The following is a 17,790-nucleotide window of genomic DNA, read 5'->3' as shown; positions in this document are numbered from 1 at the left end:
CTTTCTCACTTACTGCAACCTGTCCTCCTTCCTCGCCCAGATATTTCTTCACATCATTCAGTGCTCTTGATGCACACTGCCTACAGGAGGAAGGAAATTAGGCAATGAGACAGCAGCTTACACGCCAACAATGATCATTGTACACCCACTGGAGGGAAGTTAAAGGTCATTTACCTCCGGATTTTCAGCCCTTCTTCATTATCAGGGAGAAAAAACTCAAATGATTTGTAGGTCTTCAGGAGGTCCCGTCGATACTGCCCAACGTTAAATGCTGAAAAGAAATAAGTTACCAGTTTTACATTTTGTAACAGGGTAACAGCTGTGAATTTGCAAACACATCACACACACCTCAGACACCATCACAACTCATTCAGGTACGTCATCGCACTGAGTTCGGATGCAATGTTTCACAGGCCAAAAGGTGATCTGACAAAAAATTTCAAAAATGTTGAGGCTTAGACAGGATAGAGAATGAGAATCTCTCCCCAACCAATTGCCCCCCCACTCTGGGGTCAAAACAACATACACTAGGGGGCATATCTTCTAAGTGAGGGGAAGTGTCTGTTTTACACAGAGCGGTAGGTGTCTGGAATGTGTTCCCTCCTAGGCAGGGGGTGGAAACAGGTTTTGCACAGTGACGTCATGATCAGCACAGACATAGAGGGCTGTGTTTTTCATATTTCAGCACCATGAGTAATATTATAAAAATTACAATATTACACATCAACTCTGTCAGGGTTTGCAGGCCATTACTTCCTGCAAAGCAAATCCTAACATAATGAACGGCCGTGATGCTTCCCTCCCAGACTAGCTCAATGCCTTTTATGTTCGCTTTGAAAGGGAGAATAGCACGACAGCGACGAGGGTCCCTGCAGCAGCTGGTGATCCTGTGATCTGTCCTGGCGACCGACATCAGACCATCTTTCAAGGGGGTGAACCGTTGTAAGGAGTACCCTGGTAGGGCTTCGAAAACCTGTGCCAGCCAACTGGGTGTTCAGAGACACTTTCAGTCTCTGAATGCTACAGTAAGAAGTTCCCACCTGCTTCAAAAAGGCAACACTCATACCTGTGCCCGTGAAGAGCAGGCCGAGCTGCCTTAACGAGTATCGTCCAGTAGTGCTCACATCTGCGCTGGTGAAGTGATTTGAGAGGTTGGTCATGATAGAACTAACTCCTGTCTCAGCACAGATCTGGACCCACTGCAATTTGCCTATCGCCACAATAGTGATCTCACTGGCTCTTCATGCGGGCTTGGATCACCCAGACAGTACAAATACCCATGTCAGGATGCTGTTTATAGACCACAGCTCTGCGCTTAACACAATCATTCCTACAGTTCTGATCAAAAAACTCCACAACCTGAGCCTCTGTACTTCCCTTTGCAACTGGATCCTCAGCTTCCTAACCAGAAAACCACAATCTGTGTGGATTGGTGATAACATTTCCACCTTGCTGACAAGCAACACTGCTGCACCTCAGGGGTGTGTGCTTAGCCCACTGCTCTACTCTCTCTATTTCCACCACTATGTGGCCAGGCACAGCTCAAATACCATCTATAAATTTGCTGACAATACATCTGTTGTTGCAGAATTTCAGATGGTGACAAGGTGGCGTACAGGAGCCAGACATACCAGCTAGTTGTGTGGTGTTACAGCAACAACCTTGCACTCAAGAGCAGTAAGATCAAAGAGCTGATTGTGAACTTCAGAAAGGGTAAGATGAGGGAACACACACCAGTCCTCACAGAGGGATCATAAATGGAAAGAATGAGCAATTTCAAGTTCCTGAGAGTCGATGTCTCTGAGGATCTAGCCTAGATCTAACATAGCAGTGCAGCTACAAAGAAGACATGACAGTGGCTGTATTTCATCAGGAATGTGAGGAGATCTGGCATGTAATGAAAGACACTCTCAAATTTCTACAGATGTACTACGGAGAGCATTCTAACCAGCTGCATCGGTCTGGTATGGGGGGGGAGGGTGGGGCTACTGCACAGGACTGAAATAAGCTGCAGAGAGCTGTAAACTCAGTCAGCTCCATCATGGGCACTAGCCTCCGGAGTATCAAGGAGTGACGTCTCAATAAGGCGGCATCCATCATTAAGGACCCCCTTCACCCAAGTCATGCCTTGTTTTCGTTGCTACCATCAGGAAGGAGGTACAGAAGCCGGAAAGCACACACTCAACAATTCAGGGACAGCTTCTTGCTCTCTGCCATCCAGTTTCTGAATGGGCATCGAAGCCATGAACACTGCCTCACATAGACAGTAGGCAGCCGTCGATCCCAGGGGATCATGGGTTTGCGCCTCTGGTGAACTGTGTCCTCTCCAGGGCACAAGCCTGGGTGGGAAGATTTGAAGAACCGGCTGTTGCCCAGGCAGCGGGTTCCCCCTCTCCACGCCACTGATGTAGTCTCCAAGGGAAGGGCAAGTGCTGATACAGCTTGGCACCAGTGTCATTACAGAGGTTGCCAGAGTGAAGTTGTAAACAACATCAAACTGCCTTAGGGGCCCAGGCTCCAGATTTCTTTCTCAGGGTTTACTTGGGTGTGGCTGCAAGGCAGCGGAGGTTTAAAATTAGAATTTTTCTTCTCCTAGGCTGGCTGCCATCCAAGGCTCATGAGCCCCACCTATACTTACTGCAATTAAGTTTTTTTCCCTATCATTATGTATTGCAACATACTGTTGCCGCAAAAAGACAACTAATTTTACAACATATGCTGGTGTTATTAAATCTGTTTCTGATTATTGTCCGATTAAGTCTTCTTTATTGTTTACATGATTCATTACAAGTTATATGCAAGTACGCAAACAGCATACGCCAGTACACAACCACGACACAAGTACACGCCTCACTAAACACTAAGCAGGGAGGAGTGCTGTTGTCACATACCCGGTGATGGGTTAAAGAACCAGCAGAAATGGAAAACACTTTGGAGTCCAGTATTGCTATAAACTAATGTTAACTTATACAGTAATATAAATGCAGATATATCAAACAGGTTAGCAATGATTATATGTGTGGAAATATATGAAAACCAGGCTTCTTCAAGTCTAGGGGTAAATAGATAGTCTTACGATGATGAGTAAAGTTCAGTTCAGTTCGTGGTATTGAGTTGAGTAGTGATGGAGAGAGAAAGATGGAGAGATTTGAGTCTTCAGGTGAGCTGACACCGTCGATCTTCCCGTTGTCCTCCGAAATCCTTTAGAAGTCACCGACTGTGACCACAACAAAGGGGAGCATTCTTCTGTGGTGGAATTATCAACCCAGGCGAGGGTTGGACACATAAACAACTCCCCACCGGTCACTCCCTTTTCACACTGTGAGAGCCACTGGTCGATCCTCCTGATCGATCCTCCAAAACCCACTTTTTCTGTGGGCACAACAAAGCTCATTCAGTGTCCAAAGCCATGCGTCTGTTCGTTTATCATCTGACCTTCTGTTTATCTCACCGTGCTGGATACTCGCTGTCCATCAACTAGCTCCTCCCCTCTCTCTCTCTCTGTAAGAATACAGAAGCTGAAACCAGTGTCCTTGCTGCAGAAAACCCATAACATCATCCAAAGCTGTCTTCGTCTCTCTCTCTCTTAAAAACAAGATGTCGGTGTTAAACTCACTCTCTCTCTTTTCAAAAGCACAGTTCATAGGGGTAATTCAGGACCCCGTCACATGTGTGTATTTAATCTTTCAGATATATTTGAGTAATATTGTGAGTATATTGTTTGATTAAGCACTGTTTGTTTACACAATTACAGGTTATATGTAACTGTACATGAATGTAATACATCATCACACCATCACTAAAAGTAAAACAAAGAGTAAACATGTTAACCCCAGACTCCCATATTTTTCTTTCAATTTGTTTTAGAGTTTGAAAACATAACAGACTGAAAGGCCGGCCCCTGTGCCATACTGTACTGGTCTCTGTTCTTAAAGCACTACAAAACGTGCAGTTCTCAAAATCAAGAGTTGCATGAACATTTTATTTTCAGACCAGTCTGTCCCTGATGGTCTTGTTTCTAGAATCCATATCTCAAACATCACATATGCTCTCACTGAACTTTTGAGTTATCAGACACAATCTTCCTTCGATAAATCAACAATCGAAACTGTAGATACTTTAGATTGTCACTTAAACCATGCCAATAATTATCACTCAACTGCTGTTTGGCCGACTGGCCTGTAATCACCCAATTATTCCTTTTATCCTTTTTTAAAATAATACATCATGTTAATTGTCTTCGAGTACTTCAGCACCATGGGACTGGAAAAGGGAGCATATAATGATTCTTTCAGCTTTTCTAAAGTCATCAATATTCTACTCTTATTTAAATCGTAGCCAAAAATCTCAATCTTTTTTTTTAAATGGCAACATCCAAGTTACCTGTAAGTACCCAAGCAGTATTAGCTTGCATCTCTAACTTCCACCCTGTCCTTAAATTCACTTGGTCTATTTCTGACGCCTCTCCCCTCCCTTTCTCGATCTCTCTGTCTCCATCTCCAGAGATTAAGTGTCCACCAACATCTTTAACAAACCTACCAAACCCCACAACGCAGCCTCCTCTACCCGGTATAAACTGGGGGACCAGTTCATGGAACATCTCTGCTTCATCACCAAAAGCAGAACTTTCTGGTGGCCAAATACTTTAATTACAATTCCCATCCCAACCTGTTGGTTCATGGCCTCATCTTGAGGTCACTTTCAGGTTGGAAAAGCAACACTTTATATTCTATTTGGGTAGCCTCCAACCTGATGGCATGAATCTCGATTTCTCCTTGTGGTAAAGAAAATTCCTCTCTCCCTCTGTTCCCCATTCTAGCACCTCATCTCTTTCCACCTGCTTATCACCTCCCCCAGATCTCCTCCTCCTCCCTTTTCTCCTGTGGTCCACTCTCCTCTCCTATCAGATTCCTCCCTCTCCAGACCTTTACCTTTCCCACCCACCTGGCTTCACCTACCACCTTCCAGCTAGCCTCCTTACCCTCCCCCCGCCTTTTTATTCTGGCCTCTTTCCCCTTCCTTTCCAGTCCTGATCTCAGCCCAAAACGTCAACTGCTCATTCATTTCAATAGACGCTGCCTGGCCTACTCCAGCATTTTGTATGCACTGTTTTCGTATCCAACAGGCCTTCCTTCCTCACTTGGTCTGCTTGAAACATATTCATTAAACAAGTGTTTCCTTCCATTTCCTTTTTAATGTTCCCTTTCTTTTTCCACAATTCTCTTCATTAACTGCACCCCATTCTTATACATCACAAACATCAATTTCATTTTTAAAATACGTTAGTGCCTCTCAGCCAGCCCAGCAGCCTTGTCAGGAAACATACCTTTAGTTGGCACTCCAATCCAGTTGAAGTAGCGGGTGAGTTTCTTTGAGATGTAAGTCTTGCCCCTGGCAGGGAGACCCACCATTACAATGAGAGAAGGGGAGTTTGTCATGTGTGGGATCCATACTGAAATTAAAACAGAAAAATAATCACTAACCAAACCAAAGCAGAGAATAGCAACTTTCAACCTGCATTCTAACAGTAATGGTGCTGGAAAGGTAAACATGAGCTTGGCCAACGTGTTGAGCCTCCGTACTGCACCATCCCTCTGCCGGCAGGTGGCAAAGACCAGTCTTTTTTGGAAAAGTGGCAAATGCTATGGACTCCAATACCTCCTGATTCCTGTACAAGGTACAACTAATCCCATCACTAGTCAACCTGCTTCATTACAACACTATCATCTAGCCAAACTATTTCCCCCCCATTGTTCAACAATGCATTTCACTGTGTTCAGTATTTCAGAATCAGGTATGACTGGCACACAGTTGTAGTATGTCATGAAGTTTGTAGTCTTGCGCAGCAGTACATTGTAATACATAGTAATCAAAACTATAAATTACAGTAAGTCTTTATAAAAAAATAAATTAAGTATGGTAGTGCAAAAAGAAGGGGGGGAAATACTGAGGTAATGTTCATGGTTTCATTGTCCATTCAGAAATCTGATGGCAGAGGGGAAGAACTGTTCTTGAAAAGTTGAGTGTGTGTCTTCAGCCTTCTGTACCATCTCCTTGATGGTAGCAATGTGAGGGGGACATGTCCTGGGTGATGGGGTCCTCAATGCTGGATGCTGCCTTTTTGAGGTATCACATTTTGAAGGTGTCCAGGATGTTGGGGAGGATAGTGCCCATGATAGACCTGGCTGCGTTTACAACTTTCTGCAGCTTTTCCAGACCCTGTGTAGTGGCCTCTCCGTACCAGACGGTACACATGACAAATAAAGCTGATCTTTAAATCTTTCATCATCACTGTTTGACCGTGTGACACGAAGGGGTTTCGAGGAAAAGAGGAGGAGCCAGGGTAAAACACACTAACATGAGTGCCACACCAACACACTGCTGGCTGTGACTGCCGGAGACTGATCATTTCAGCACGACAGCCTCGCGAATCACTGACTCAACCAGCTTCTCCAGCAATTGGGATGTCGGGAATGGGCAGTATTGTTCAGCTGACTGCCAGAAGGAGCTAAATGATGGTCGCAAATTCCCCAGTGGTGTTCAACACAGGTCAGTGCTGGAACCAAAAATCTTCACTTCGTATGTTAATGATCTGGATAAAGGAACTCATGGCATTCTGGCCAAGTTTGCAGACGACTCACAGATAGGTGGAGCAGGAGGTAGACCATAAGACAGGAGAGAAGAATTAGTCTATTCAGCCATTTGAATCCGCTCCACCATTCCACCATCGCTGATTTATAATCCTTCTCAACCCGATTTTCCTGCATTCTCCCCAGAACTATAGACACCCTGACTAAACAAGACCCTATCAACTTCCACTACAAATATAGTCAATGACTTGGCCACAACAGGCACCTGTGGCAACGAATGCCACACATTCACTGCCCTCAATCTAAAGAAATTGCTCCTTACCTCTGTTCTAAAGGCATGTCCTCCTATTCTGAGGCTGTGAGGTGCAAGAAGGAAAGTTAAGAGCCAGTTTATATTTATTTATATTTACAAAGAGCGATGGGTCCCTGTCAGGAAGGAGTTGGAAGCAGTTACCACAGCAAAACAGCAATGTTCAAAAGATGCTTAGCAACACGCAGACAGACAGGGAATGGGGGGGATATGGACCACGGAGAGACAGGGAATGGGGGGGAGATATGGACCACGGACAGACAGGGAATGGGGGGGGAGATATGGACCACGGACAGACAGGGAATGGGGGGGAGATATGGACCACAGACAGACAGGGAATGGGGGGGAGATATGGACCACGGACAGACAGGGAATGGGGGGGAGATATGGACCACGGACAGACAGGGAATGGGGGGGAGATATGGACCACGGACAGACAGGGAATGGGGGGGAGATATGGACCACGGACAGACAGGGAATGGGGGGGAGATATGGACCACGGACAGACAGGGAATGGGGGGGGGATATGGACCACGGACAGACAGGGAATGGGGGGGGGATATGGACCACGGACAGACAGGGAATGGGGGGGGGATATGGACCACGGACAGACAGGGTATGAGGGGGATATGGACCACGGACAGACAGGGAATTGGTGGGATATGGACCACGGACAGACAGGGAATGGGGGGATATGCACCACGGACAGACAGGGAATGGGGGGATATGGACCACGGACAGGCAGGGAATGGGGGGATATGGATCACGGACAGGCAGGGAATGGGGGGGATATGGACCACGGACAGACAAGGATTGGGGGATATGGAACAGCAAATCTACAGTTCAAATTGTCGCAGTCAGGATACCACAAGAAGGGATGAAGGGCCTGTTCCCATGCTGTACTGTTCTCTGCTCGAGGGGCTGACTGCTCCATTTCAGCTCTATTCCTAACCCTGATAAAATGACTGTGACCTGAACACAAAACAATCTGCAGATGTTGGGGTCAAAGCAACACTCACAACACACTGGAGGAACTCAGCAGGTCGGGCAGCATCCGTGGAAAAGATCGGTCGATGTCCTGACGAAGGGTTCCGGCCCGAAATGTCGACCGATCTTTTCCAAGGATGCTGCCCGACCTGCTGAGTTCCTCCAGCGCGTTGTGAGTGTGACTGTGACTGTGACCTGAAGCCACTCAGTTTAGCATTTCTTATTATGCAATGTACAGCTCCCCCCAGGGTTCACAGCCTGGCTCGTATACGCACAGGAAATAAAGTGGTGGGGTGGAGTGGGTCTGCAGATATTGCCAGTCAGTTTTCAGATGGCTGGGCGAAACATTCTAGGTTAACTCCACATCATCTTTGGATACATGCAGAGTTGGGAAGCCACATTTCTGACTTGGAATTTCGTAATGATGTAGTTTTCAGAGACAGGATCCTGCCATAATCTGGGGATAAGCTGTACTTGAGTTCAAGAGTCACTTTGGTCTCAAATGAAACAAGAGTTAGATGTTCTGAGAACCATGGCTTGTGATGACCACTGATCTCTGGTGACAAACACTTCCACCGTTGGTGTATAAAAAGATTGATACCAGCAATCAGTTCCATCACTGACACCAAGCCCTCCCCTCCATTTGCAGGTGACCAGGTAACCAACAAGGGCTGTGCACTCTATCTGGGTCATTTCTCAAATACTGTTGGCACAAACAAGTTTAATGGCTGCAAACTGCATCTGTAACCACAGCAATAAATTACCACCATGGCAAAGGACAACTCACTAAGTACCAGGTGTAACGATGTGGAGGCTGATTACCCTCACAGGGAGGGGGGCAGGGGCTCTCGTATTCCTGATCTGAGCCTTCATTCACCTTTGCTGCTTTCTATTCCACTAAAATTAAACAGGATTTCTCCCTGATCACGGTACCTGTGCACACCGATGGGGGTGCATTACTTGGCAATCTCCACCAACTGCAAGGAAATGATCACCTAATCGACTTGATGAGGTTTCACCACTGGCGGGGTTAACATTTCACCGGCCTGGGAAACTCTAAAATAACATGGGTCATGCATCAACCCGTGATGGCCCACTGGTCAGAGCTTCCAACCTGCTCACCTCAACTCTTCTTCCTCTAAGCACCCCTCAGCCAAGCTGACACTGAGTAATGATCAACCAATGGGCGCTGTAACTGCTGGGCTAGCTTTTCACGCAATAATTTATAAATTACCCTCTGAGGAAATAAGTGCCTGAGTTTTTGTTCCATTTTCAAGGAAGCCAAGAGCCTGAGAGTCTGGAATTACTCATCGATGATGACAGAAGAGGTGACCATGCAAGTACAGAAATAGTAGATGCAAATGCTTGGGCCATACAACATGGAATTTCAACAAGGCAACACACAAAATTCTGGAGGAACTCAACAGGCCAGCCAGCAGCTAGAGAAAAGAGTAAACAGTCAATGTTTCACAACGAGCCCCTTCATCAGTCCTGATGATCATTTTCATTTCCGTAGACATTGTCTAGCCTGCTGAGTGTGCGTTGCTTGGACTTCCAGCATCTGCAGATTTTCTTGTCTGTGATTTCACCAGGGGTTTAGGAGATTTGATTTGTTGATTAAAACACTTGAAAACTTCTATAGATGCACCGTGAAGAGCATCTGGTACGGGGTGAGTGGGGGTGGTGGTTGCCACTGCACAGGATCAAAAGAAGCCACAGAATTGTAAAATTAATCTTTTTCTTTCTTTATTAATCTTTTTATCAATTGATTTAGAAGGAACATAAAAACAAACAAGAGGAGAATTATCTCAAATATATACCAATAACAATACAGAGATTAAAATAGACATTATCAAGATCAAACATAGTGTTAAGCTAGTTTGTAATATATAATAAAAAAACAGCTAATTCTCCTCTTATCAGTTCATGAAGAGGAAAGAAAAGAATTCTGAATTCTAAATGAAGAAAAAAAAACCACTACACTATACAAAAAAGGGACTGGGCAGACCATTCTGAGGATACGACCAAAAAAAAGACTTCCTGATCAAATCTAAAACTTTGAAAAAAATTTGGAAGAGTAATAAATCAAATCAAATGAAAATATTGAATAAAAGGTCGCCAGATTTGCTCAAATTTAAAGGATGTATCAAATGTCCAACTTCTTATTTTCACTAAACTTAAACAGGACATAATGGAGGAAAGCCAATAAAAGACAGTAGGTGGATTAGAATCCTTCCATTTCAATAAAATGGCTCTCCTAGCCAATAAAGTTGAAAAGGCTATCATATGTTGAGTGGAAACAGGAATATTTCCTGGTTTCGATGGGGTAATCCCAAATATTGCAGAAAGTACATTAGGTTTTAGATCCAGATCCAAGAGTTTTGATAATGTTTTAAAAACATCGCTCTAAAAATTGTCTAGCCTTATACAAGACCAAAACATATGAGTTAAAGTGGCCACCTCAATATTACATCTGTCACAAATAAGATCGATGTTGGAAAAAAATACGTGCTAGTTCATCCTTTGACATCTGGGCCCGATACACTACCTTGAACTGTATCAAGGAATGGTGGGCACAAATAGATGAGTTGTTAACCAAATGAAGAATTTTACTCCATTGATTATCTGAAAATGATTCTTGAAATTCCAATTCCCAAGCACGTTTAATTTTATCATTAGATATCATTCATAAATTCAATATCCGTTTATAAATTATAGCTATCAACCCTTTTTGAAGTGGATTAAGCTGAAAAGGAGCATCTGTCATATTAGGTGAATAAGCAGAAGGGTAATTTAGCAGCAAACCATGTAAAGAATTCCTAATTTGTAAATATCTAAAGAAATGTACATTAGGTAAACCATATTTATCCACAAACTGAGAAAAAGACATTAAACAGTCCCCCAAAAACAAATCTGAAAAAGTTGTTATTCCCTTGGTTTTCCAAATTAAAAAAGTCTTATCCAAAATTGATGGTTTAAGAAATAATTAAAATGGATATTACTAGAAAGAACAAAATTATTTAACTCAAAAAATCTACGAAACTGAAACCAAATTCTTAAAGTATGTTTAATAATGGGATTAAAGTCTTGTCTACTAATCTTAAAAAACAAAAAGGGAAGAGGAGCTCCCAGTAAAGAGGCCAAAGAGAACCCCTTCACCGAGTTTTCCTCCAAATCCAACCATGAAGGACATTCAACACACACAAGAAATGCTGGTGAACGCAGCAGGCCTGGCAGCATCTCTAGGAAGAGGTATAGTCAACGTTTCGGGCCAAGACCCTTCGTCAGGACTAACTGAAAGAAGAGACAGTAAGAGATTTGAAAGTGGGAAAGGGAGAGGGAGATTCGAAATGATAGGAGAAGACAGGAGGGGGAGGGATGGAGCCAAGAGCTGGAAAGTTGATTGGCAAAAGGGATACGAGGCTGGAGAAGGGAGAGGATCGTGGGACAGGAGGCCTAGGGAGAAAGAAAGGGGGAGGGGGGAAGCCCAGAGGATGGGCAAGGAATATAGTGAAAGGGACAGAGGGAGAAAAAGGAGAGAGAGAGAAAAAAATAACAATAAATAAGTAACGGATGGGGTACGAAGGGGAGGTGGGGCATTAACGGAAGTTAAGAGAAGTCAATGTTCATGCCATCAGGTTGGAGGCTACCCAGATGGAATACAAGATGTTGTTCCTCCAACCTGAGTGTGGCTTCATCTTGACAGTAGAGGATGCCCAGGATAGACATATCAGAATGGGAATGGGACATGGAATTAAAATGTGTGGCCACTGGGAGATCCTGCTTTCTCTGGCAGACAGAGCGTAGGTGTTCAGCGAAACGGTCTCCCAGCCTGCGTCGGGTCTCGCCAATATATAGAAGGCCGCATTGGGAGCACCGGACGCAGTATATGATGTATGACACAGGACATTCATGTCCGAGTAATGAATTCAAAAAGTAATGTATCGAATATTAATTGCCCAATAATACATTCTAAAATCTGGCAAAGCCATACCACCATCCTTCTTTAAATTTCTGTCATAAATGTTTACTCAATCTAGGATTTTTATTATTCCAAATATAAGATAAGATTATAGAATCTATTCTTTCAAAAAACATTTTAGGAACTGCCTGAAATGTCTATAAGAATTTTGGTAAAACTATCATTTTAATAGCATTAATTCGACCCATTAATGATAATGTCATAGGTGACCATTTAGAAAGCATTTGTTGGGTGTAACCAATTAATGGGAAAAAAAATTATATTTATACAGTCTGGTCGACATATGGAGATTTATGTACCCTAAAGATAAGAATTTTTCACTTTTTTTTCCCCACATGTATACCATAAATACTCAAGAATTGATTATTTCTTGCTGGACACGCGTTTGGTGCCCTGTTGCTGATTGTGCCTATGATGTCACTGTGTTGTTGGATCACGCACCTATGAAATTAACTTTGAAGTTTTCTGACAATATACTGAAGGTACCTCAGTGAAGATTTAATGCTACATTGCTACAAGACTCAACCTTTGTAAGTTTTATGAAAGAGCAAATTTCTCTATTTTTTGAATTAAATAAAACTGAGGGAATGTCAAATTTAGTTATTTGGGACACGAAGAAATCTCTTCTTAGGGGACAGATAATTTCATACTCAGTAGGTTTAAGAAGGAAAACCAAGGTGGAACTTGTAGTGATTACTAATAGGATTAAAGAAATAGACAAAATTTATTCAGTAATGCCTAGTGAAGATCTCTAAAAGGAAAGGGTGGAACCCCAAACACAGCATGATTTACTTTTGACTTTTCCCATTGAGCAGCAACTTCTTAAATCTAAAAGCCAATTTTATATACATGGGGACAGGTCAGGCAAATTATTGGCTGGTCAGTTAAAAGCTACTATGGCTAGAAGACAGATTCTGAAAATTCAAAGACCTGATAGAACCGAAACGGTAGATCCTTATGGAATTAATGGTATTGATGGATTTCTACTCTAACCTTAATAAATCAGAATTTTCAAACAATATTACTTTTATGAATAGATTTTAGCAAAAATTGAATATACCTAAAATTCCTACCCAAGATATGAACACCTATTAAACAAGAGGAAATGACATGGGCTTTATCCTCTTCCCAACCAGGTAAGGCTCAGGGACCAGATGGATATACAGTGGAATTTTAAAAGACTTCCACTGAAATTCCTTCACCTTATTTATGTCAAATTTTCACTGATTCTATATCCTCTGGGAATCTCCCAAAAACTTTTAATGAAGCATCAATCTCACTAATTCCTAAAAAAGAAAAAGATTTATCTGAATGCGCTTCCTATAGACCCATCTCTTTACTGAATGTGGATTTTAAAATTCTTTCTAAGATTTTGGCTAATAGACTTGAGAGCATTTTACCCAGTTTTATTTCCAATGATCAAACTGGATTTATTAAAAATAGGTATTCACATTTTAACATTCGAAGATTATTAAACATTATTCACTCCTCTCCATCTAAAGAATCTGAATGTGTTGTTTCTCTTGATGTGGAGAAAGCTTTTGACAAGGTGGAGTGGTTTTACTTATTTGAGGATTTGGAAAGATTTAATTTTGGTCTGGGATTTATTTCCTGGATCAAATTGATCTATCAAGCTCCTATGGCTGCGGTTATAACTAATAATCAAAAGTCTCCTTACTTTAGATTATAGAGGTACTCAGCAGGGATGTCCTCTTAGCCCTTTATTATTTAACTTACAAAGAATTGGGTTCCACAGCTGCCTGTGGCAAAGAATTCCACAGATTTACCACTCTGGCTAAAGAAATTCCTCCTCATCTCTGTTCTAAAAAGACACCCCTTCAGGAGTGTGTGCTCAGCCCACTGCTCTACCCTCTCTATACCTATGATTATGTGTAAGCATAGCTTAAATACTATCTATAAGTTTGTTGACAATACAACCATTGTTGGTAGAATCTCAGATGGTGACAAGAGGGCGCGCAGGAGTGAGATATGCCAACTAGTGGAGTGGTGTTGCAGTAACAACCTGACAGCTGATTGTGGACTTCAGGAAGGGTAAGATGAAGGAACACATACCAATCCTCACAAAGGGATCAGAAGTGGAGAGAGTGAACAGTTTTAAATTTCTGGGTGTCCAGATCTCCGAGGATATAACCTGGTCCCAACATAGTGATGCAGTTATAAAGAAGGCAAGACAGCAGCTCTACTTTATTAGGAGTTTGAAGAGATTTGGTATGTCAAAAAATACACTACCGTGAAGAGCATTCTGACAGGCTGCATCACTGTCTGGTATAGAGGGGCTACTGCACAGGACTGAAAGAAGCTGTAAAGGGTTGTAAATCTAGTCAGCTCCATCTTGGATACTAGTCTACAAAGTACCCAGGACATCTTCAGGGAGCAGTGTCTCAGAAAGGCAGCATCCATTATTGAGGACCTCCAGCATCCAGGTCAAGCCCTTTTCTCACTGTTACCATCAGGTAGGAGATACAGAAGCCTGAAGGCACACACTCAGCGATTCAGGAACAGCTTCTTCCCCTCTGCCATCCCATTCCTAAATGTATATTGAAACTTCGGGATTTTATACACCTCTACAAGATAATTCCTTAGTCTCACATGCCCCTGGGATTCAAGTCGTAGCCTGTCCAACCTTTCTGACTTGGGCCCTCGTGTCATAGAGTCAGAGTCATAGAACACTACAGCATAGAAACAGGCCATTTGGCCCATCTAGTCCATTCAGAACCATTAATATGGCTAGTCCCATCAATTCGCACCCCAACCACAATCCTCCATACCCCTGCCATCCACCTATCCAAATTTCTCTTAAATGTTGAAATCAGGCCCACATCCAACTCTTCCACTGAGAGCTCGTAATACACTAAGTGGTTTCCTTTCATGTTCTCCTTAAACATTTCACCTTTCACCCTTAACCTTTGACTTCTAGTTAGAGTCTCACCCAATCTCAGTGGCAAAAGGCCTGCTTGCATTTAACCCTCATAATTTTGTGCACATCTATCAAATCTCCCTTCATTCAGTTCCAGGGAATAAAGTTCTAACCTACTCAACATTTCCTGGAATTCAGGTCCTCAAATTCCACAACATCTTTGTAAATTTTCTCTGTAGTCATTCAATCTTTTGATATCTTTCCTGTAGGGAGGGGGCCAGAACTGCACACAATACTCCAATCTAGGCCTCAGCAACATCTTATACAAATTCACCACAACATCCCAAACTCCTGTACTCAATCCTTTGATTTATGAAGGCTCACGTGCCAAGAGCTTTCACTATGTTCCTGTCATCTTGTGACACCACTTTCAAAGAATTTTAGATCTGTATTCCCAGTTCCCTCTGTTCTACTGCATTCCTCAGTGCCCTACTGCTCGTTGGATAAGATCTACTCTGGTTTGTCCTTCCAAAGTACAACACCTCCGGCTTGTTTGAATTAAATTCCACCTGCCATTTTTCTAGCTGGTCCAGTTCCCGCTACAAGTTTGATACCCTTTCTCACTATCCACTAATTCCACACCCCCCCCCACCCCCGATCCTGGTGTCATCCACAAATTTTCCAATCCAGTCATCCAGAATGTTGATGTAGATGACAACAACGGACGTATCATACCACTACTCGCAGGCCTCACTGAGATCAAAGAGGCAACCCTCTCCTACCACTCTCTGGCTTCCCCCGCAGAGCCAATTTCTAATCCAATCTACTACCTCATCCTGAATGCCGAACTACTGAACCTTCTTGACCATACAGGACCTTGTCAAAGTCCATGTGGACAACATCCACTGCCTTGCCTTCATCCACTTTCCTGGTAACTTCCTGGAATAACTCTCTAGGACCCTGGCAACCAGAAACCACAGAACACACGTTTTTCCAAGACAGAAACCTCAGCACTCCCGAGCAAGGTTTCACAACTGGTCACAAGGTCGTTAGTAAAGTTTTACAACAACCAGCTTGGTGATAATGGCCCTCGTTTAAAAACTCAGCCGCCCCGTCTCCACGCAACCGCGAACAATAACAAATGGGGAAGGATAAGCAAAATGTGCCCACTGCAAAGGTCAGTCGTGGGCAGATGCAGCAGGTCCACAATGTATCTGCACGGATTCCATAGCACAGGCTCCAGGCACACCCCCCGCACCTCTGGACCCCTACCAGGGCTCAAATGTCACACTCCATTTCACCTGACCCCCTACCCAACCCAGGGCAGTCTCTCCTCAAACCCCATGCCATAGCTTAGCAATCCCTGTCATCACTCACACAACTCTGGCTCCAACAGTGAACGCACAACAGCACATCACATATTGTTATACTTGGAGAATTGTCTTCAATTCTGGTTGCCTTATTACAATGTGGAAGTTTTAGAGAGGAGCCGTGCCTTTTCTCCTTGGAGTGACGGAGGATGAGAGGTGACCTGATAGAGGTCTATAAAATGATGAGAGGCATTGATCATGTGGATAGTCAGAGGCTTTTTCCCAGGGCTGAAATGGTTGCCACAAGAAGACACAGGTTTAAGGTGCTGGGGAGTAGCTACAGAGGAGATGTCAGGGATAAGTTTTTTTACTCAGAGACTGGTGAGTGCGTGGAATGGGCTGCCAGCAACGGTGGTGGAGGCGGATACGATAGGGTCTTTTAAGAGACCATAAGACCATAAGACAAAGGAAAAGAAGTCGGCCATTGGGCCCATCAAGTCTGCTCCACCATTTTATCATGAGCTGATCCATTCTCCCATTTAGTCCCAATCCTCCGCCTTCTCACCATAACCTTTGATGCCCTGGCTACTCAGATACCTTGTCTTCCTTTCTCTTCACCATTTACACCTCAGACTTCAACTACTGCACAGAGTCTTGTCATCTTCAGAAGTTTTCTGATGACTCTGCCATAGTTGGATGCATCAGCAAGGGAGATGAGGCTGAGTACAGGGCTATGGTAGGAAACTTTGTCACATGGTGTGAGCAGAATTATCTGCAGCTTAATGTGAAAAAGACTAAGGAGCAGGTGGTGGACCTGAGGAGAGCTAAGGTACTGGTGACCCCTGTTTCCATCCAGGGGGTCAGTGTGGACATGGTGGAGGATTACAAATACCTGGGGATACGAATTGACAATAAACTAGACTGGTCAAAGAACACTGAGGCTGTCTACAAGAAGGGTTAGAGCCATCTCTATTTCCTGAGGAGACTGAGGTCCTTTAACATCTGCCGAACGATGCTGAGGATGTTCTACCAGTCTGTGGTGGCCAGTGCTATCATGTTTGCTGTTGTGTGCTGGGGCAGCAGGCTGAGGGTAGCAGACACCAACAGAATCAACAAACTCATTCGTAAGGCCAGTGATGTTGTGGGGATGGAACTGGACTCTCTCACGGTGGTGTCTGAAAAGAGGATGCTGTCCAAGTTGCATGCCATCTTGGACAATGTCTCCCATCCGCTACATAATGTACTGGTTGGGCACAGGAGTACATTCAGCCAGAGACTCATTCCACCGAGATGCAACACAGAGCGTCATAGGAAGTCATTCCTGCCTGTGGCCATCAGACTTTACAACTCCTCCCTTGGAGGGTCAGACACCCTGAGCCAATAGGCTGGTCCTGGACTTATTTCATAATTTACTGGCATAATTTACATATTACTATTTAACTATTTATTGTTTTATTACTATTTATTATTTATGGTACAACTGTAACGAAAACCAATTTCCCCCAGGATCAATAAAGTATGACTATGACACTGATTATCAATCTCTGCCTTAAATAAACCCAATGACTTGGCCTTCACTGCCGCCCGTGGCAACAAATCCATACTCTCTGGCTAAAAAAACCAGACTTTTGGATAGGTACACACATGAGAGTTTTGTATAGGTACATGGAGCTTAGAAAAATAGAGGGCTATAGATAAGCCTAGTGATTTCTAAGGTAAGGACATGATGGGCA

The 17,790-nt window shown here is 43.5% G+C and overlaps 1 protein-coding gene across 3 annotated transcripts in view; it reads right to left on the bottom strand.

Annotated features, from left to right (window-relative positions):
- Nucleotides 1-17,790, bottom strand: part of LOC134357001 (6-phosphofructo-2-kinase/fructose-2,6-bisphosphatase 4) — an 83,333-nt gene that overhangs the window by 31,113 nt on the left and 34,430 nt on the right. For all 3 annotated transcript variants that reach the window (XM_063068304.1, XM_063068303.1, XM_063068305.1), the window contains exons 2-4: nt 5,327-5,452; nt 175-271; nt 14-80 (exon numbers count right to left, since the gene is read on the bottom strand). In XM_063068304.1, coding sequence (XP_062924374.1) covers nt 14-80; nt 175-271; nt 5,327-5,452 — 290 coding nt within the window. The remainder of the gene's footprint in view (nt 1-13; nt 81-174; nt 272-5,326; nt 5,453-17,790) is intronic.

The sequence above is a fragment of the Mobula hypostoma genome, chromosome 15 (assembly GCF_963921235.1).
Source record: "Mobula hypostoma chromosome 15, sMobHyp1.1, whole genome shotgun sequence".
NCBI classification, from domain to species: Eukaryota; Metazoa; Chordata; class Chondrichthyes; order Myliobatiformes; family Myliobatidae; genus Mobula; species Mobula hypostoma.
This window is presented reverse-complemented; position numbering and strand designations above follow the sequence as displayed.